The sequence below is a fragment of the Rattus norvegicus genome, chromosome 10, assembly GCF_021556685.1.
Source record: "Rattus norvegicus strain SHRSP/BbbUtx chromosome 10, alternate assembly SHRSP_T2T, whole genome shotgun sequence".
NCBI classification, from domain to species: domain Eukaryota; kingdom Metazoa; phylum Chordata; class Mammalia; order Rodentia; family Muridae; genus Rattus; species Rattus norvegicus.
Window position 1 is genome coordinate 90,256,219 of NC_141543.1, and position 20,309 is coordinate 90,276,527.

At 52.2% G+C, this 20,309-nt stretch overlaps 1 protein-coding gene across 2 annotated transcripts; it reads right to left on the reverse strand.

Annotated features, from left to right (window-relative positions):
• Positions 1 to 234: 234 nt before the first annotated feature.
• Positions 235 to 19,736, reverse strand: Tns4 (tensin 4). Of its 2 annotated transcripts, none has more exons than XM_087572207.1 (13): positions 19,593 to 19,736; positions 15,915 to 16,433; positions 10,512 to 10,887; positions 9,647 to 10,065; positions 7,358 to 7,444; positions 6,933 to 7,058; positions 5,704 to 5,796; positions 5,388 to 5,465; positions 3,732 to 3,803; positions 2,418 to 2,586; positions 1,787 to 1,855; positions 1,529 to 1,555; positions 235 to 574 (listed from the first exon to the last, which is right to left on the reverse strand). In XM_087572207.1, exons 2-13 carry the CDS (start codon positions 16,339 to 16,341, stop codon positions 433 to 435), a joined length of 2,085 nt encoding a protein of 694 aa, XP_087428333.1. In that variant the 5' UTR covers positions 16,342 to 16,433; positions 19,593 to 19,736; the 3' UTR covers positions 235 to 432.
• Positions 19,737 to 20,309: the final 573 nt, after the last annotated feature.

Sequence of the window (20,309 nt, forward strand, 5' to 3'; positions counted from 1 at the left end):
ACTGCATGCATCACCACCAGGTGCCAGCCAGGAAACTCATGGGTTCTGACCCAACACCTGCTGTTTACCACAAGGCAGGGGTCATAGGTCTCTGGCACAACCTGCCCTGTATGTAGGGAGAGCTCAGGCCAATGAAGCCAGAGGGTCCTTGCAGGCAGTTTTTACGTAGGGACTCTTGGATGTGGGTGGGCTTCAGTGGCATTGAGGAACACATTGAAGACGCCCAGCCGAGTGTCCAGGGAGCAGCTGTCTTTATAATTGAAGAGACCGAGGCTCCAGAGCCCGGTGAAGGTTATTGCTGAAGTCACCACAGGTTCAAAGGGTTCAACTTGATCGATTCTCCAGTCCAAGGCCTGTCCGTGTGGCCACAGGTCCATGTCCCGGACAAGTCCTTTGAGATGTCAAGGAAGGCACATGGACAATGCCCTTCTCCTACACCCTTTCTGTGTCCTTAAGCAGAGCAGTCACCAGGCTGATGACCTGGGAAGCCGGCTGGGCTGCATCATACTCGGCGAAGAGGTGGCATGCGTTCTCCTGTGGTTCTGTCTGGCTTTTGGCCACAAACCCAAAGATCCTGGTGAGAGAGGACAGTTTGAAGGGATGTGGGCTAGAGAGACATCATGCTGAGGGGAGGGTTGGATGGGAAGACACTCAGCCTGGACCTGACTACCTCTCCCCCAAGCCAACTGGCTTCAGCGGCTTGCATCTTGTGTGTGTGTGTGTGTGTGTGTGTGTGTGTGTGTGTGATGCACACGTTTGTTCTGTGGGTTCTGGGGATCCAGCCTTGTGTCCTGTGCTTGAGTGGCAACCACTATACTCAGAGAGTCACCTCCCCAGCATGTTTGGTACCTCCTTATAATGAGACAGCTAAAGGCAGAAGGTGCCTCCCTGGTCACACAGGGAAAGGCGAATTTCAGGCTCTGGGTTTCCTTCATTTTGAAAGGGGCTTCCTGAGGACAAGACTTGGAAGCTCCATTAAGGCAACATGTCCTTGGCTTTCATCCTTACAGTTCTGAGGTAGAACATGTGGCTCTGGCAAAGGCTGGGGAATCTCTTTTTTTTTTTTTTTTTTTTTTTTTTTGGTTCTTTTTTTTCCGGAGCTGGGGACCGAACCCAGGGCCTTGCGCTTCCTAGGTAAGCGCTCTACCACTGAGCTAAATCCCCAGCCCCCTGGGGAATCTCTTAAGCGCTGATTCACACTCGTTCTTAAGATCAAGATGGAAACCCCCTTCCTTCCTTCCTTCTCTCTTCCTTCCTTCCTTCCCTTCTTCCTTCCTCTCTCCCTCACCCCCTTGCTTCTCCCTTCATCCCCCTCCCCCCTGTCTCTACTATGTAGCCCTAGTGAGCTAGCCTTGAACAGACTACACAGACAAGGCTTGCCTGGAACTAACTGCATAGACCAAGCTGGCCTCAAATTGACAGCGATCCTCCTGCCTCTGCCTCCTGAATGCTGGGATCACAGGTGTGTGCTCTCACACCCAGGCTTCCCCCCTTGGGGCTCCCACACTGAGCGGTGGGAGGAGCTTACCTTGAAGGCTTGCAGTATTTCTGCCACCTGAAAGAAAGGGACAGGACAGGAGTGAGTGAGTGAGGGGGGCTCTGCTCCTCAGGACCCTGATAAACAGGGAGCTGTGGCTCTACCTCTGCCGTGCCCCACCTGGCCTGATCCCTGACCCCTTAGTGCTCACAGGCTGTCCCTGCTATCGCAGTGCCAGAGTCAGCAGACGCTGTGGAGGGGAGCTAGGCCTGGAACGGCCTTCTTAGCTTGGTTCAGCCTCGAACTTACTTCCGTTGCTCGGGGTCCATTCCACAGAAGCGGAGGGCGATGAGGGGGTAGTGCCGTCGGAAGAACACCCTGAGTGGATGCAGAAAGAAGAGCCGGGCTGGTGAGGGCCTATTCCTGTCCCGCATCTCAGCATCTCCCCCAAAGCTCACATGTCCTGTCCTAGTAGGATTCCCACGACCTGTCAGGTCTCTCACTACTGGGACTGGACACACAGGCTGTGTCTTTCTCCTCCCATGGGTGTACGTCTGCTTTATGTTCTTATATTGGGGTCTTCAGACACCCCCTGCCATGTGCCATTCATTCTTTTGAAGTCAGGAGTTACATCCTGGTCTACTCTTGCCCTCCTGGTTAAATAGGGAAAGCTCTGGCTAGATTGAGTCTTGGGGAGAGCTGCGGTTGCGGTCCACACTATGTCTGAGGAGTCATTAGTGTCTGGCCTTTATAGACGTAATTGGCACCCAGTAAAAACTGCCGAACTTCATTCCTGTTGGGACCAATGCGAGGAGGCCTAGGGAAGGTGGGGAACTTGTCTAGTGTCACCCAGCATTTACCACTCTTACTGGATCCAGGACCCTGATCCAGCCCTGCTCTTAGTTAGCCTTGCAGCCCAGGGGCTAGGAGAGGCTCTTACTTCCTTTGGACATCTGTCAGAGTGATGCCCTGCTCGGTGACTTTGAAGTGGACGACAGTGGGTGTGGGGAGGACGTCCCTCTCCAACATGACTGAGATAGCCTTCTGCACAGCCAGGGCTCCGCTCAGGGTCTCCACACTCACAGAGGTCAGGTACAGTGTGTGGCAACCTGTAAGATACAGATGTTAGGGGTTGGGGATTTAGCTCAGTGGTAGAGCGCTTGCCTAGGAAGCGCAAGGCCCTGGGTTCGGTCCCCAGCTCCAAAAAAAAAGAACCAAAAAAAAAAAAAAAATACAGATGTTAAACAGGGTCTGTATCCTAGTGTGTGGGGATCACTGGATTCTGGTCCTTCCTACGCCCATGCCCATGCACAGGAACAGGCAGGGAAAATGCCTTTCTTTGTCAGGCTCCATGGGGTTCTTTTAGAGCCACCGAAAAGACTTGGAGTACAAGGTGAGCAATGTCTTTTCCTCTACCTATGGCTAGCCTACCCCCTTGGTGAGCATAGGGAGAGAAAGGAGGGCAGGCTTTGTGCTTTGGGGAGTGGGGCACAAAGAAGGAGCTGTCACTGAGTAATGATGGATGCTTGGCCTCTGAAGTGGGGAGAGCACTTGGGCTTTGAAATCCTTAGGACTCAAGACCTCATCCCCCACAGAGGATCCAGACCTGGAGACCACCCGCAGGGCAGGAATTTCAAACACAGAAAGACCCTAGTATAGATGTGTGGACAGTGTGTGCAAGGGTGTCAGCTTTCGGCTTACCAGCACCCCCCCGCCCCCACTCTTCTTCCCTTCCCACTGACCCACAGCGTCGGTCTCTCATCTCTGGGTTTATGGAGCCGAGGGGGGGGGGCAGTGGGTTGTGAAGGCTGCAGAAACAAAGCAGTAATGGAAAGCATGTGTGGGCCTGCGTGTGTGTGTGTGTGTGTGTGTGTGTGTGTGTGTGTGTTTCTGTGTGTGTGTGTGTGGGCTCTGTGTGTGTGTGTGCATGTGTGTGAGTGGGGACTCTGTGTGTGTGTGTGTGTGTGTGGCTCTGTGTGTGTGTGTGTGGGCTCTGTGTGTGTGCATGTGTGTGTGTGTGGGCTCTGTGTGTGTGTGTGCCTGTGTGTGTGTGTGTGCCGTGTGTGTGTATGTGTACGTGTGCACGTGTGTGTGCCTGTCCTGTGTGTGTATGTGTGCATGTGTGCATGTATGTGTACGTATGCATGTGTGTATGTGTGCACGTGCACATGAGTGTGCGTGTGCATGCGTGTGGAGGGCTGGGACGTGGTCTCCAGGGGTGCAGTGAACCTGGCATCTCCCCTGTATCACTTACCGGCGGATATCTTCAGGCAAGAGGTCTGGCCGTGTGTGGGGGAGTCCGATGCTGGTTCTGCACCTCCCAGTTCTGAGCAGAGTCAAAGAAAAATGCCCCAGGGGAGAGGGTGGAGTGAGTAGACCCCTCTCAGGGGGAGCAGCTCTCAAGAATCCCTTTGAACACCTCCCACAACCACCCCCACTGCCAGGCTGGGAAGCCAGGTGTGATTGCCTCAATTAGGGAAATGAGGATTTGACCCGGTTTGCAAGCTTTTGATCCCTTCCCACCTCTATCCAGCCTCCCAGGTCCTGGCCTGCTGCTCTGACCATGTCCTCACAAGCCCCTGACCTCTTCTTTTCTTTTCTTTTCTTTTTTTTTTTTTTCGGAGCTGGGGACCGAACCCAGGGCCTTGTGCTTTCTAGGCAAGCGCTCTACCACTGAGCTAAATCCCCAACCCCTGACCTCTTCTTTTGTCCCCACCCTAGCTAGGCTCCTCTTTCTAGAGCAGGGATGCTGTGTCCATCACTTGTTTAGGGCTGGCTCTTCTGTCTCCTTCACCCTCACTCCTGCACATCTGAGATGACCCCTTTTTGTCCTGAGGCTCCCGTGGACGAGGCTGCTGACCTGGGCATGGGGTTGTGAGCTGTGGGTCAGTTGCTTAAGCCTAGAGCCTTGTTTATTTTTTCCTTCTCTCTCTTCCTTTGTGTCTTCTTTCTGTAAGTCTTTACCTCCCCCCATCTCCCAAGCCAGGGTTTCTCTCTGCTACCCCGGTTTGTCCTGGAACTCCCTCTGTAGACCAGGCTGGCCTTGAACTCACAGAGATCCCCCTGCCTCTGCCTCCGGAGTGCTGGGATTAAAGGCGTGTAGCACCACTGCTTGACCTTCCTTTTTTTCTTTTTTCTTTAAAATCAGTCTTATTACATAGTGCTGACTGGACTAGAATTCACTATGTAGCCTTAAGTTCCTGGTCATCCTGCCTCAGCCTCCTATGTGCTGGGATCATGGATACTCATTTCTTACCTATGAAACGGGGCAGTAGGCAAGAGTTATAAGGATGGTGTTAGTGGTTTGGGGAATAACACCACACTTGTTCGTCAAGTGTTGCATCTAGTCTCTTCTATCCTTTCAAAGAAGGCTGCAGACTTTCTAAGGCAGTGATTCTCAACCTTCCTAATGCTTCGACCTTTTAATACAGTTCCTCATGCGGTGGTGACCCCAGCCATAAAATCTTCATTGCTGCTTTGTAACTGTAATTGTGCTACTGTTATGAATTATAATGCAAACATGTAGGATATCTGAAATGCGACTCCTGTGAAAGGGTGGTTCAACCCTTAACCAAACAGGTTCGGAAACACTGCCCTACGCTCTCTATTCCGAACCAGGCACTGTGCAGTAAACCTTGCCTGAAAATTCTCACTGGATCTGGGAGACGGTTGTTCTCATTTGTGTGTGTGTGTGTGTGTGTTGGGGGGTGGCGGTGGCGGTGGCGGTGGCGGTGGCGGTGGCACTGAGGCTCAGAAGAGCAAACATCCTTGAATTCTCACAGGTGGGAGGTGGAGCCGCATGGACCGAGTCCAGAGCAAGCACATGTCATACTGGCCCTAAAACAATTCATACACGAGGTTGAAGTGGCCACCGGAAGCCTTTTTAGTGGGACCAGTGGGTCTGACCTACCTTTCTGTGGGATGGTGAGTTTGCAGGGCAGGGCCAGGGCCATGATAGAATGCTGGCACACGAAGGCAGAGAGGCTCCCTGCAAGGAGGCAGAAAGCTCTGAGTGAATAGGACTTTCTCAGACCTCTTCACAGTGCAAAAGACCAAGCCAGAGGCATGGAGGCTGGGGAGGCTGGGGAGGCTGCTAGAGGCTGGGGAGGCTGCTGGAGGCTGGGGAGGCTGCTAGAGGCTGGGGAGGCTGCTGGAGGCTGGGGAGGCTGCTGGAGGCTGAGGAGGCTGGGGAGCCCAGGGAAGCTGCTGGAGGCTGGGAGGCTTACCAAAGTAGGGCTCCTCATCTGCTCCTTTCAGATGCACCCCTTTGGCTGAAGACTCAACCAGGAAGTGACGGATAAAGTCAGTGCTGTCCTCACCTAGACAAAGAAGGAAGGAGTCTTGTTTCGGATCCCTGCTTTAGCCAGACCCTGGCCAGCTTGGCCCTGCTCACTTCTCCCAGGTCCCTCCCAGGCTGTCAACGCTAGCCTCTGCCTCCCTGTGGAAGTGCAGATAGGAAGCCTGTGTCCACAGGCCCCAAGGTGCCAGTACGTTTGTGCAGAAGAGTCTGTACTTAGAAACTCCCCTAGCCTGTTCCTCGTGACATTATTTCCCGTCAGCTCATCCCCGCAGGAGCAGAGCTGGCTCTCACAGGCAGTAGAGTCTTTCTGACCCACTCCTCCATCTGGGCTCATTGCCTCTTGAAAGGCTTCTTAGAAAACACCTGCCCCTAGGTGACTGAATCCCCCCAACTCCCAACGTAGTGCTGTGGCTGCCACCCATATTAGGCAGTGCCCCTACCTCTGAGCCAACTCCCCAATCCTTTACTAACAGTAGAAGGTTGGGGGATCCACCCTCATTCTTTGCCTTAACTTCCTCGGTGGTCACTCCTAATTGGGTTTAAGCGAGGGGACTATTACCCTGGGGGCTTTGTAGCCATGATTTGTTCTCATCTATCTCCACCAAAGATGTGCTTTCGTGTTTGAGCCCTCTACACGCATGCCTGGTTCCTTCCACAGGCTCAGGTATAGATCTGATGGATCCCTCCAGAGGTGTGTGCTGAGTTACCAGATGCCCACGTGAGATCACAGAAGGGCACATAGCGATTACACACGTGATAAGCTCTCCCCCTCGGGATGAGCTATTGAACAAGTGGCAAGTCGTTTTATGAATGATGAGCTATCAGGAATGGGATAAGCCCACAAATACATCAGTCATATTAGGTTCCTGGAGATGAATCCAGGCTAGACAGGGGTGCCCAGGAGACAGCAGCCTGAGGAGAGGCTGGGACATTCCTCCTCCTCCTCCACCTCTATTTCAAGGGTGAAAAGGGAATTTGGGGAGGCAAGTGTATCAGCCTTCAGAGTTGGTTTTCATAGTGCCTAGGTACTAGAGGGTAGGCTGGGAGAGCCAAGAGTCAGCTGTCCTCCTAGGAGTCACCCTCATAGCCACTCTCGAGCTGGAACAGCATCATGGCGGGAGCCCTACGGTGACCAAGCAGAAGACACACACGTACCTGGTCGGTTTGGAGCAGATGCCGGAGTCTCCTGGACCTTCAGGGCCAGGCCAAAGGAGCCTCGGTAGGAGGAACTGTCCCTGATGACAAAGGTGCCCGGCTTCTCCGTCCTCAGCAGATTGATTGCTGGAACAGTCTTCAGTTAGGAGCCCATACACTCTCTATGGATACTCCCATCCCCACTGGGTCCTCACAGCAAAGCCACACAACTGTTTGTCCCCAGGAAGTCTTTCTCCGGTCTACTTTCTGCATGTTTGGTTTATTTCCTAACGAGGCCAGCAGGTCACCCACCCTTCTGCAGGATGTTGTTTGCCCACCTGTTTTTTTTTCCCCCATGACCCAGGGCCCCGTCTGCCTGCTGCACGGCACAAGGCCAGACATGATTATGGAGTCGCTTGTCCTCTGGGACACAGTCTTGGCTTTACCTTGCTCTCGGGTGATGCTTGGCTTAAACCAGTACTTCGATGTGTCCATCACGAACTTCATGGTGGGCTGCATGTCCTTGGCAGGACCTGGAGACAGGCAGAGGAGAGGCACTCTGTAGGCTGGATAGAGGGTCGCAGAGGACCTGCCCTGCTCCTCTTCCCAGGGATCCCATTCCGCTCACTCTTCCTGAGCCCATCTCCTGGGTCCCTCCAAATAGCCCAAAGAGGAAAATCCAACCGGAGTGCTTGCCTAGCATGCATGAAGCCCCGGGTTTGATCTCTAACACAACATAAAACCAGGACCGGTGGTGCGTGACTGTGATCCCAGCGGTTGGGAAGCTGAGGCAGGGGGACTGCATTGAGTACAAAGCCAGCTTGACTACAGAGTGAGACCCTACCACAAAAGCTGGCAACAGCACTGGCTAGATGGCTCAGTGGGTAATAGCTGTTGTCATGCAGGTCTGACAGCCTGAGTTTGATCCTCTGAACCCACTTTTAAAAAGTCATTCTTTGACCTCCGCTTGTGTCCTGTGGCATCTGTCCCACCCCGGCAACAATGATAAAGTTTTTTTTTGTTGTTATTGTTGTTGTTGTTTTAAAGGCATAGCTGAGGTACCATTTACTTCTCTTTGTGTTGCTTTCTTGGGAGTCACACATCTGGGGCTATGGTGAATAGCTCCTATACACATCTTGGGAAGCCTAAGGTGAGCTAGGTTCTGCCTGCAGATGACTGATGGGGGAGAGTCTGGGACAGTGTCCTTGGGTATCTGCTCATGCATAGGAAGTATGCACCCAGAGAGTGCTACAGCTCAGCCTGTGTTTACTGCTTCGGAATCTTTGGAAGTCTATAGTCACAGGCTCCGGGAAGGAGGGTGTTTGCTGTTTTGTGGTTTTCAGCCATCTGTGTTGGAGTTCATTGTCTCCATTCTGTTTGGCCCCTCTACGTTAGCATCATCCGCGAACGTCAGAGGACTGCTGCACCTTCTGGCTCTCTTTGGATTAGCCAGTTAGTCACCAAGCCTATTGCTCAGAGAGCCTGAGGGCTGCCTGGTTCTCTTTCCTCCCTTTTACCTCAACTGCTCAGCCCTGATTCCAGCCCCTGCTTCTGCCTAGCAGCTTCCGGGGTAACTCATCCTGCCCTTACTGCTAAGCACACATCTTCCCTGATTTACTTCCCAATGGCCCCTATAGTCCGAAGAAGGAAATCCACTCTTTGACATTCGAGGACTCATACAATCTGCCACTATTCTCATCGATCTGCACCTAACATTCCGGAAGTTTCCTTACTGTGCACACTGTATGAGCACACTGTTGTTCTAACTATGAGGTCCCAGTTGTCTCTGCAAGGAATGCCTGTAGCTGGTCTTTGCTACTTTGTGGGGTCTTCTCTTTCCCACCCTTTATCTCCCGGGTTTTATCTCTTATCACTAGATAGGAGGGAAAGATTAGAGGAGAGAGAGGGAGGGAGGGAGGAAAGAAGAGAGGGAGAGGGAGAGGGAGAGGGAGAGAGAGAGAGAGAGAGAGAGAGAGAGAGAGAGAGAGAGAGAGAGAGAGATATCCCTGGATCTAATTTCTTTCCTTTTGTTTCTTTTTTGAGCATGACTTCTAAAAAGCCACAAGCATCTCGTCTGAACAACCACCAACCCCAGCTCTCCTCTCGGGAGCCCTGGCATTTATGTACCCTCTGAAAAGTTCCCAGAATTCCAAAGTCACATGACTGCAGAAACTATCTGCAGCCGGCAAAGATCACAGCTCTGCTAGAGCATGAGGTGAATCCTCGTCCGCTGCTCCAGACGGTCCAAAGCAGCCCCATATCCCACACCTGGGAGCAAAACAAAAACTCCTTCTTACACTATGTCTGTGTTTCTAAAGAACCCAAAATTCCAGAATCCTCACTACAAATGCCTTTTCTCCGTTCCTCTGGCTGCGGCCCAGGCAGAACATCGCCCGTTTTCTAGGCTGCCTGACTGAACCTTGCAGGTGCTTGCGGGCGCCTTTGTCTGTCATCTGTGAAGCCTCTCTACCTCTGTGAGGACACTGCTGTCTGATAAGTCTTGGTTCGGGCCGCTCTTACTGGTTTACACTCATCTGGGTCTCCTCGCAATGCCTGGCATATGGTGGGCACAGTGTTAAGTGGCTGTTGCCAACCTCCCTTGGACTTTGCCTAGTCCCCTTAACCAAACCGTGCAATGCTGGAGGTGTTGGCTTTCAACGTACTTTCTGGAGACGCCGTGAGAGGAACGTCCGGCAGAGTCTTGCTGTGGCTCTTGGTGGCTTGACAGAGGTGGCTGGGAGATGTGAGAGGAACGTCCGGCAGAGTCTTGCTGTGGCTCTTGGTGGCTTGACAGAGGTGGCTGGGAGATGTAGCCCTAGACTGCACAGAGTCCTGGTATCTTGGTGTCTGCTGGGCTGGGGGACTCTGTGGTTCTGGGTTCCCGTTAATGAGCACTATAGGTATGTCCGCCATGGAGTTGGTGACAGATGGGGGGCAGCTACTGGCCTGCTCCTTAGCCACTGGTGTAGACGGGACTGCTTGGGGCTGGCCCATGCCCACTATGGGGTTACTAGGAACCTGGGCATCACTCGATCTCACACACTGGGAGCCTCGGTCCAGGCTGTGGAGACTGGAAGAAGAGCTGGCTGGACTTCCCAAGGATCTAGAAGATGGCGGATAGCTGGAGAGGCTTGAGTGCGGGAGGGACTGATTGCTGCCGAAAAAAAACACGAGAGCATTAGGGTGTTGGGTGATAGTGACTTGGGGTCAGAGCCAGGCTCTAGAATCTAGCCATCTGGGGGCCCTACCTTGCGTCAGATAGAACACTGCATATACCCTTATCAAAAACTCAGAGCAGGGGCTGGGGATTTAGCTCAGTGGTAGAGCGCTTACCTAGGAAGCGCAAGGCCCTGGGTTCAGTCCCCAGCTCCGGAAAAAAAAGAACCAAAAAAAAAAAAGAAAAGAAATGCTGGTGACGGTAGAAAAGACAACGTGTATGCCTTTTCTCTTGATGCCCGTGCATTTGGCTCACAGAACAGAGTGTCCTTCTAGTGTCCTTCTACTGTGTTGTGTGTGTGTGTGTGTGTGTGTGTGTGTGTGTGTGTGTGTGTGTGTGAGAGAGATACGTGCAGTTGCAGTCTGAGCACAGACAGAACTTACCTTCCAAACACATAGCTGATGTCCGATACAGGGCTGGCTGACAGCGTAGAGACCCTGCTGCCCCACTGTGGGGCCCTTAGCCCTTTCTCCCAACCTGGAGGAGTTGCCAGTGGGGAGCCTGAGGCCCTGCTTTCTCGGCAAGGGATAGAATTGCTGAGAGAAGAAGGGGTGTGGGGAGAGGAACCCCTGCCTTGGTTCCCAGAGAAGATGAGGCTCTCGTTGCTGCTGCTTCGGGTCTCTCGGGGGATGTCCCTGGAGAGGAACAGGCCGCCACTACGTGGGGAGCCAAATGGTGGGGTGACACATGGGCTGGAGCAGCGTTGGGGACTGTCAAGGCATCTTGATCTGGTGGAGGTCACTTCGATGTACTTTATATCTTTAGTGGGGAGAAAGAAAACACTGCTGAATCCCAGGAGCCAGAGAGAATTGCTGCCGCTTCTCTCCAGACCCAGGGTGGAGCACTGTCTAGCACAGGTGGTGGAAACTGGGGGTGTACAAGCTGTCCCCCTTCTAGAGGGTCAGGAACCCTTTCCGTGGCTTCCCAGGATGGCAGCTAGGGTAGAGCCCTGGAGAGCACTCAGTTTACTAAAACATCTCATCCCTCCTCTATTTAAAACTCCGGTGCCCAGCCTGCCTCTGGGTTGTTCACACTTCCTTCCCGGAAGCCCTGGTGAAAGTAGGCATTAGGTTAGGCACACAGGGTAGTGGGCTGACTTGGGCTTGCTGGTTCGGGCGATGTAGAAACAGGTTGGCTCTGCAGTCACAGGAACTTGGGTGTGAATCTTGACGTCAGTGCTTTCTAGCCAGGAGGCACTGAGTAACTTTCCAGACCTCCCTTGGCCTCAGTTTCCTTATCTGCAAAGCTGTGATCTCGACCCAGCCTTCTAGGGTGGTGCTGAGGAACAAACACGGGATAAATGGAACCTGGCTCATGGTGAACCTCTTCAAGGGAGGAACATTCCCTACCAGCTGCCCTTGGTAGTCCAAAGAGAGCCGGCTGGCTCACAATGGCTATCTTTGGGTAAAGAGGAGGAAGACACAAGTGATTTGGAGAACTACACTGTAGGCTCTGAGAGAGATCCATCCAGGAGGCTGGCAAGTACCATTTACACACACACACCTTTTGAGACACAATCTACCCCCAAACTCCTTAAGTAGCCCAGGATAACCTTGAACTTCTGATAATCCTGCCTCTACTTCCTCAGTGCTGGGATCATAGGACTGAGAGCCACTGCTTTTAGTTTCACGCGGTACCAAGAGCATGGGGATAGAACCCAGGCCTTCTGCATGCCTGGCCAACCCTTTATTGAGCTGCGTCCCCAGTCCCAACTTCTATTTTTAGAAAGACTTTATAGTGTTTATACCCATAACCACCTCTGACCCTCACACTGGCCCTTGGGCAGGCCAGACTTTGTTTTTCCAGAGGCAATGGGTGACTGGAGATTGCGTGGGAGGAGAGCTGAGGTTTCTTGCGTAACTTTTACCAAAGACAGGCAATTACTAACACGCAGCATAGCTGCTACCTGTGCTGTTACCGCAGCTCCATTCAAATGCCGTAATCCCTAAGTTAAAGAGATGAACCCAAGGCTTGGCTAGGTTAAGTGGGTTCTCTCCAGTACCACACAACTGAAGGAATGGAGGAAGTTTCGGCCCCTAAGCTGTGTTCAGGGGCTTTTTCTAGGACAAAGAAGAACTCTTTGAGATCCCATTTTAAGACCTTCCTAAGTCTGCCCCAGTGTGGTTTTCTAGACCTGTGAGGTTACTAGCCCCCAAATTCATGGGTCCTAAAAGTAGCTATGACTTTGTATGGGAGCTCGGTAGGGTGCCGGTGGGGTGGGGGTGGGGGCTCTGTGCTGTGAGTCACCCCCCCTTGTCCTGAGGTAGATGGCTGGGGAAGTGGAGGCTCCCACCCCATCTCTGGGGTGCAGCCACTGTTTACAGGCCCGTGGGGCAAGTCCCGGCAGTGTCGGGTGGATGCAGGCGCCAGCCGCAGGCCTGGCTGGGGAAGGGAGGGCATGTGGGTGGGGGGAGGAGAGACAGTTATTAAACAGCCTGCCCTTGGGACTGCCAAACAGCCTCGCCTGGCAGAAACTGCTGGAAAATGAGATGTGGGGACCCGTTCCAAGGATGGGGTGGGAGGTCGTAGAGAGGATAAGGGAGATGGTGTTTGGGTCTAGGAGCCAGGAGACTTCTGGGATGGCGACCCTGAAGGACAAATATAAAGAAAGGTGAATAAAAGTCAAGGAAGGGGGGGGTACTGACCAAGATCTGGGTGGGGTGGGGTGGGGGGGCTATGCTGAGTTTCAGAGAAGCCTGCAGGTTGTCTGTAAGCAAATTCCAGTTTAGGGAGAGAGGCAGGATTAGAAATAGCCTGACCTGCCACTCAGTAGGGGGTGACTGAGAACCGTGGCTTCCCTCCTCGACCTCAGTTACCACATCTGTAAAATGAGATCACTGTGATTTCCCTCAGCCACAGGGATGTGCATCACAGGGGCTAGTCCTCACACAAAGAAGTCTGTACGCCTCTGTCTGGACAGAAAGGAAGGCCAAGCTCGACAATGGTTGAGCTCTACCAAGGGAGGAAGGAGAAAGAGGACTGTGAGCCCCTGCTGGTTCCCGAGGACAGGATCCCTCAAAAGAGGATGAATGGGACGTGTGTGGGGTGGAGTCAGAGGAGGGGTAGAATCCACACCGAGGATGTGAGGACGGAAGGGGTCTCACCCAGAATTACGTGGAGTCTCCTGGGCCTGTGGTACTTTCTCACCAGCAATAGGAGCCCACAGGAGGGTCTGGGAGGCTGAGAAGAGCATGGCAGGCCTTCAGTGCAGTCATCAGTGAGCGAGGGGACCAGGTTCTGAAGGGGTGCTGATTTAGACTCACCATCTTAGGAGGAAGGGGTTCTTAGATATGAGAGGCCAGTGAGCAGCGGTCAGGGGCAGGATTGTTTACTGGCTACCAAAAAGATCAAGGGGGCTGGGTAGCCTGCAGCACTTCAGAGACAGGTTGGAGGTTGCCTGGTTGCTGGTTAGCCTGAGCTACAGAGTGAGATTTTGTTTTTAAAAGGGGGCGGGGAGGGGAGCCAGAGTTGTGAGGGATTTCAGGACACTGCCAGTTTTTTGTACTCCTTGTTCCCCAGAGTTGGATGGACCCACGCTTATAGTGGCTGTACCCAGAAAAATCTGAGGATGGGGACCCCTCTGCCATTTGCCCACCATCGGTTCATATCTACCCCATACCCCACCCTACGCATGAGGACTCCTAATACCGATCTTGTCCCGACTGGTTTTGGCTGGGTGGAATCCCTGCCCTGGGGCATGAACATTAAAACCCTGGGCTGGCTCCTGCCAATGGTAATTACGTCTAAAGTGCTTCCCTGCAGTGATGTGACGGTGACTGGCCTTCAGCAGGAGAATGCCACTGGAGAAGAAGACAGTTCCTTTATAGCTTGGCAGGACTAGGGGAGGCTGTGCGAGGCCAGGATCTCCTCCTGGGTGCAGGAGGGCCTGGGTGCTGTGCTGGAGTCTGTCCCAGAGTCTAAACTGAATTGGGGCTGGCCGTATAGCTCAGCGCACCAAGACAAACAGATTCTCTCAGGTTAAGAGAGCTCTTGTTTTGTTCATTTCATTGATGAAGAAGCAAAGATACAGAGGCGACGTCAACAGCTTACATAAGGGCAGCCTGAGCCCAATGGTTAGTTAGGCTAGATGGGTTCCTTATTCAAGCCCATGTTAACGTGTTCATCTGTAATGAGGGGCCAAATTCTCATCTCAGTGAGGCAGGATAGAAGGACTGAAGATTCCTAATCCTAGTGCTTGGGAGGAGAAGGTAGGAGGAGGAAGAAGAGGAGGAGGAGGAGGAGGAGGAGAAGGAATTCAAGGGTATCTTGAGCTACTTGGCATGATTGAGGCCAGCCTGGGCTACATGAGATGCAGTCTTTTAAAAAAGATTCTGTAGAAGGAACTCAACATAGGGATAGGACCAGGCATGCAGTAAATGCTCAATAAGTGGACATTGTCCTAGATCCCCATCCGCCCTGCCCTACTCCTGCTGTCGACCCCTGGAGGCCTGACCTGTCGGTCAGCCCCATAGTTCTGCTGCTAGCTGACCATCATTCTCAAAATACTTGTGATTTTTCTGAGCACGGGAAACTGAACGGGCACCCAGGGCATTCCAGATTCTCTCGGACTGAGCAGGGCTGGTGTCAGCTTGTACCGGCTTGTTAAAGAGCTAAGACGGCAGATTCTCAGATGTTGTCTAGCTGGTTGCTAAACACAGCCACTATGAACAATCACGTTCTGCAAACTGATAGTGAAATGACTTAGATTCACTTAGATTCAAAGCAACAACAACAACAAAAGTTGATCAGGTGCAGTATTCAAGAGAGGAGATGGAGTTTTAGGGACTAGCCTGGGCTACGTGGAGACTCAGGTCTCAAAAACAAAAACAAAAACAAAAAACAACCTTAAAGAAAAAGCAGACACACTCGATATACATAACATTCCTGTTGTCTTATCATTATGTATGCTTGGAGGCTATATGGCTATTGGTACGGTGAGATTGATTTTGTCAGTAGCTTGGAACTGGCCAGGATGGGAGGCTTTAGACCATGGAAATGGGCAGATGCTTCAAAGCATGGCTTCTGCCTCCCAAGCAGTGAGCCAGCATCTTTTCTCTTGAGTTCTATGTCTCTCCCATCTCACTATTCCAAGCTTAGACCTTTCTCAAGAGATGTTCCTCAAAACAAACGGTCAGGGGCCTTTTGACCCTATCATAGTTTCTGACCTATCATAGGTCAGAACTCCTATGATAATTTCAGGGGACCAAACTTGGACTATGGAGAGAAACATCAAGAGCTTAAGCAAGGCCCAAGGACTGCAGTCAGGAAGCCCTCACTATGTGCATATTATCGTGGAAATTGCTCACATGGAGGAACATATTTAAGTTCTCATTAGAAACACGGGGCTGGAGAAATGGCTCAGCGGTTAAGAGCACTGACTGCTCATCCAGAGGTCCTGAGTTCAAATCCCAGCAACCACATGGTGGCTCACAACCATCTGTAATGAGATCTGATGCCCTCTTCTGGTGTGTCTGAAGACAGCGACAGTGTCATCATATAAAATAAATAAATAAATCTTTAAAAAAAAAAAAAAAAAAAGAAACACATGAAACTGGAGTCTACCAGTTTCCAAACTCAGGACCCAGACAGAATTGCATAGCGAGAGAAACCTATATTCATACCTTTTGTGCAACAGAGCAATCAGAAAGGCCAGGAAGCTTATTTAGGGCTGTATAGTACTCCCCACAGGACACAGCTTGCCTGTGCCTCGGATTCTGTAGAAGAGCTCTTATTTGATTGAGATCTGTCCCCCAGATTCCCTCTTGGTTGTGCCCCCATATCCTTACCTAAGGCGTCAGGTTCCTCCTTCTTGGTCCTTGAAGCAACACTGTTGGTAGGCTCAGCCTGGGGACCAGCAATCCCAGAGGGAAGCAACTGGAAGGTGGGGTCTAGCTCCAGGATCATCTTGTTGAGGGCCTCCAGTGAGAAGTCAATGCAAGAGTCCAGATCCTGCGAGGCCCCTGAGGCCTGCTCCCCAGGGCATTGAAGGAGACACTGAGCTCTGGCCTCAGCTTGCTGGGCCTGCTGGAGCCTGTTGGAGCTGCCTTTGCAGAGTGTGGGGTCCATGAGAGGCTGGGTTCCCCAGCTCTCTGTGGTGTAGTAAGGACACAGGGCTGGGAGGTCATGGCTAGGGGTTGGGTGCAGGGCCATCCTGGATTCCTCATGGGGAGTCAAGCTGACCACATGACCTCCAGTCAGCAGGGAGCTGGACATGATGGGCAGTGAGCCCAGCGCTTTACCTCTGGCTTCCAAGCAGCCTCACTTCTGCCCTGGGGCTAGATCCTGTTTATGAGGGCTCCAAGGATCTGAAAGACAAGGGAGGGAAGATGGGAGGGTGGAATCGAAGTGAACTCTGTAGGTAAAACAAGTCGTCAGCGAAGGACAGATGAACTCATTCAGTTAAAGTCCTCCTGGCTCTGACACTCACTGGCTGTGTAAGTTTGAACAAATGAGTTAACTTTTCCCTGTCTTAGTTTCCTCATTTAATAAATGAACTAACCCTAGTAATATGCTAAGGACAGTGCCCAGCTTATGAAAGGGTTGGTTAGGTGACTTAAAGGGATGGTTAGGTGACTTAAAGGGATGGTTAGTAATCATGGTGTCATGCACATATTTCTAGATGAATGTTAGCCAGTTGTTATGAGGAACTACTAGGTTCATGAAGCCCTTTCAAGTCCTTAAAACAACCCTATGAGGTAGGTAGGTACCAGTGTTATCCCATTTTGCAATGAAAAGAACAGCTCAACCGTGAACAGGACTGGACTCTAGGCTGCCTGCTGTCTGACCTCGGGTCCTGAGGCTAGTTGGGAAATGGAACTGCAAGCAGGCAAGCAGGTGTGAGTAATATCACAGGAGGCTCAGGGACCTGGAGGAGATTCTGTGGCACTGGTGGGGATGACAGCACTGGTGGGGATGACAGCAGGGAGGACTTCATGGAGAAGGGGATGTGCAAAAGTAGAAAAGAAGGAGCTAGCAGGGCAAGGTGGGTAAGAATGAGGTGGCAGGGAAGTGTTCAAGCAGCAGTATGGCATGTGCAAAGGCCCAGTGGTATCCACTGACAAGTCAAACCCTGGAGGTAAGAGGGAGCCACAAGAGTGTTTTGAACTGGGAGGTAACATCATCTGCTGACGGTCACTCCCCAGGGGGTTCATCTAGAAAGAGAAATGTCCTAACTTTTTAATCTTCTCTATGTGAAAAGTTCTTCCTGTTGTCTAACCTCGATGTCACACACTTGTTTCTCATGGGTTGGTATTGGGAAGAAGTAAAAGGTCCTGGGCCAGCCTAATGCTGGGTGGAACTGGGACACACTGACCTCAGACCTTCTGGCGGCTGTGAGCTTTGCTGCCTGCCTGCCTGCCGTGTCAGAGCATGAAGCTACAATGTGCTGTGTGAGGAATAATTAGACAGTTCTGGAGTTGAGTTAGAGTTGGGGCTCAGGGGTATGACATCCTCATAAGGGGTTTCCCAGGTACCAAACACCCCACTAGTCACCATACAGATGCACCTGGTAATTCGACCTTCTCGAAGCCCTAGCCTCCGGGAAGATACCCAGTCTACTTTGCCCCTGAAGATACCCAGACTTGCAGAAGTCAAGAAAGCACTAGAGTTTGGGTATGGTACACACATCTATGATGGTAGCACTAGAGATGTACAGGGAGGGGGAAGAGGGGCTACACAGTGAGTCCAAGGCCATCTTGAGATATGTGAGACACTCTTAATCCCCCATCCCTCATCCCCCAACCAACCAAGCAAATAACCAACAAAACCCAAGAGGCTTCATATTTGAGATTCAAATCTAGGCCTTGGAGGTTTGTAACCTTAACTCCTTCAGCCACGTGGAGTTCAGAGGCAGAGGGGACACAGAAATGGGGGCATGGCATGCCTAATGCAAAAAGTCAGGCCTGTCTGAACCCCACACGTGCACACAGCCCTCACCCCAGGTTCCTGTGGCAAAGTTATCAGACTTCTTGGCTGAGTCCTGGAAGTGGGAGGGGGAAGGAGGGGGCGCTGGTGCTGATGTGGAGAAGTCATGTGGGGAAGTGAATCTACAAATGGCCGTGGACGGGAACTGGCCCCTGAGTGCCTTCCTTTGGGGGCAGCTGAGGACACAAAGCCCAAGACACAGCTTTTCCCACAAAGTCTCCAAGAATCCAAGGAGCCAGGCACAGCTTGCAGGGTTCACTGCCAGGCCTACAGAGGAAGTGAGAGGGGGACTCCAGGCAAGATATACTGGAACTTGAGTGTCCCCCAGGACTCAGGATTGCCTGGACGCTGCCTTTGTGCTCCTGTGGATAAGGGTACTTCTTTCTCTTAGCAGATCTCAGAGGTTTTATCTGTCTGATGATTTCTTGATAATAACAGACACTTGACCCTCTTTTTTTTTCCCAACTGTTCTGAGGGGGCAGTGCTGGCAAGGCTGAGGGCCTTGCCCAGGCTACAAGCATATGTCCGGGATCTCATGATAGGTATTCTTGCCTCTAGAAGTCTTCCAGGATCACCCTCTGCTCTCTGTCCCAGGTGTAAGATCTCTCCCACCTTGGCCCATTTTGGGATTCTGGACCCAGCTAATACTGAGCTTCAGGGAGAGATGCTGGGTACAGGAAACCCTTCTGCATGTTTTCATTTAACCTTCCCAAGTCATCCCCGGACCCAGGCTCAGGTTCTGTGTGATCCTCTGAGATGTTGTTATGCACTCCAGGGCCTCCCAGCAGGTCCCTCTAGCTGGTTCCTTTCTGCTCTAAGTTTTAGGGAGGAGTGCCTGGGCTCAGACTGTGCGTGTTCGTGTACGTGTGTGTGAGCGTGTGTGTGTGTGTGTGAGAGTGTGTGTATGTGTGTATTTGTGTGTATGTGTATGAGTGTGAGTGTGTATGAGTGTGTGTGAACATGTGTGTGTGAGTGTGTGAGTGTGTGCATGTGTGTATTTGTGTGTATGTGTGTGTGAGTGTGTGTGTGTGTGTGTAAAAGGATTCCAGTTATCTCTGCCCTGTTTGCAGCTCCCTCCTAGCTTCTCTTCTTCAGATTCTCTTTCCTTTCTCTTCCCTCCCCAAAACTGGGGGCAGGGAGCTCCTGGGGCAGAGGGAAAGCCTTCCTGGTCATCCTGGTTTACCTTGTAGAAGCCCAGGTAGAGAAGGCAGAGGATGAAGTCCCAGTCTCCCCCACCACACAAGCCCAGAATCCCCATCATTTGGGCCTACTCCTCATTGTCCCTTGCCTCTCCAAGAGCCATGTGGCCTCACCTGGGGCAGCTGGTAGTGGGCAGCCTGCTAGTTCTGCTTGGTGCGCTGTTTAGCAGTCAGGAGACCTGGGTCTGTTCAGGCTCTAATCTGGTGTCCAAGATCCCAGGGCCAGTTTCTTCTTTCCTGGCCTTGGACACTTTTATCTGAGCACCCCGAGTGCAGACTTAGCTCTAGTTTAAGTGCAGAACTGGGTCCCCCCACCCCCACCCAGCGAGTAAAAGCACCTACCTGTCAGTGGCCGCTCCTCCACTCACAGAAGACTCTCAGGATCAAACTGTGCTGGGCCCAGGTAAGTTCCAAGAGGAGGAGCTCACAGGCTCAGGGCCCGCCTTAAAAACAGCCCGCCTTCCGCCTGCAGAGCTCTTTTCTCTTAAGGTCCTAGTGTGGCCTTGACAGCGGCTGGCCACGCCTTAGCAGTGTCCTAACCGTTCAGGTGGGGCAGGCACAGGCTGGGAGGTGTGTGTGTGTGTGTGTGTGTGTGTGTGTGTGTGTGTGTGTGTGTTTGTATGTGTGTGCTAGGGGTGAGGGATGCAAGCACCTGTTAAGGTGTGTGTGTGTGTGTGGGGGGGCCCAAGCTCCTAGCTTGGCCATTCCCGTGTACCACGTGATCAGGAAGATGCCTAGACCAAGGTATACTGCTGGCTTCTCTCTCACCCTATGTAGGAAGGAAGAAACAGTAGATTGGCAGAGACATTAAGAAGGGAGGACGTGGGTCTTAGTAAAGGACACTAGTGGGTATGAGACCCTTCCCCAGACCTATCCTTTGGATCTGGACTCCTCTGTGAGGCCCACATGTGGTCTTTTCTTTCTTCTGTCCTGTTCCGAGGCCACCTCCAGCATGGGAAGGAGGCTTCTGGCTTAAGGGAAGAAGCTAGGAGGCCCTGCAGAGCTCTGCCTAGGGCTTCTTGTCCTGCCTCTCAGTGATTCACCCTCCTGGGAAGCTTT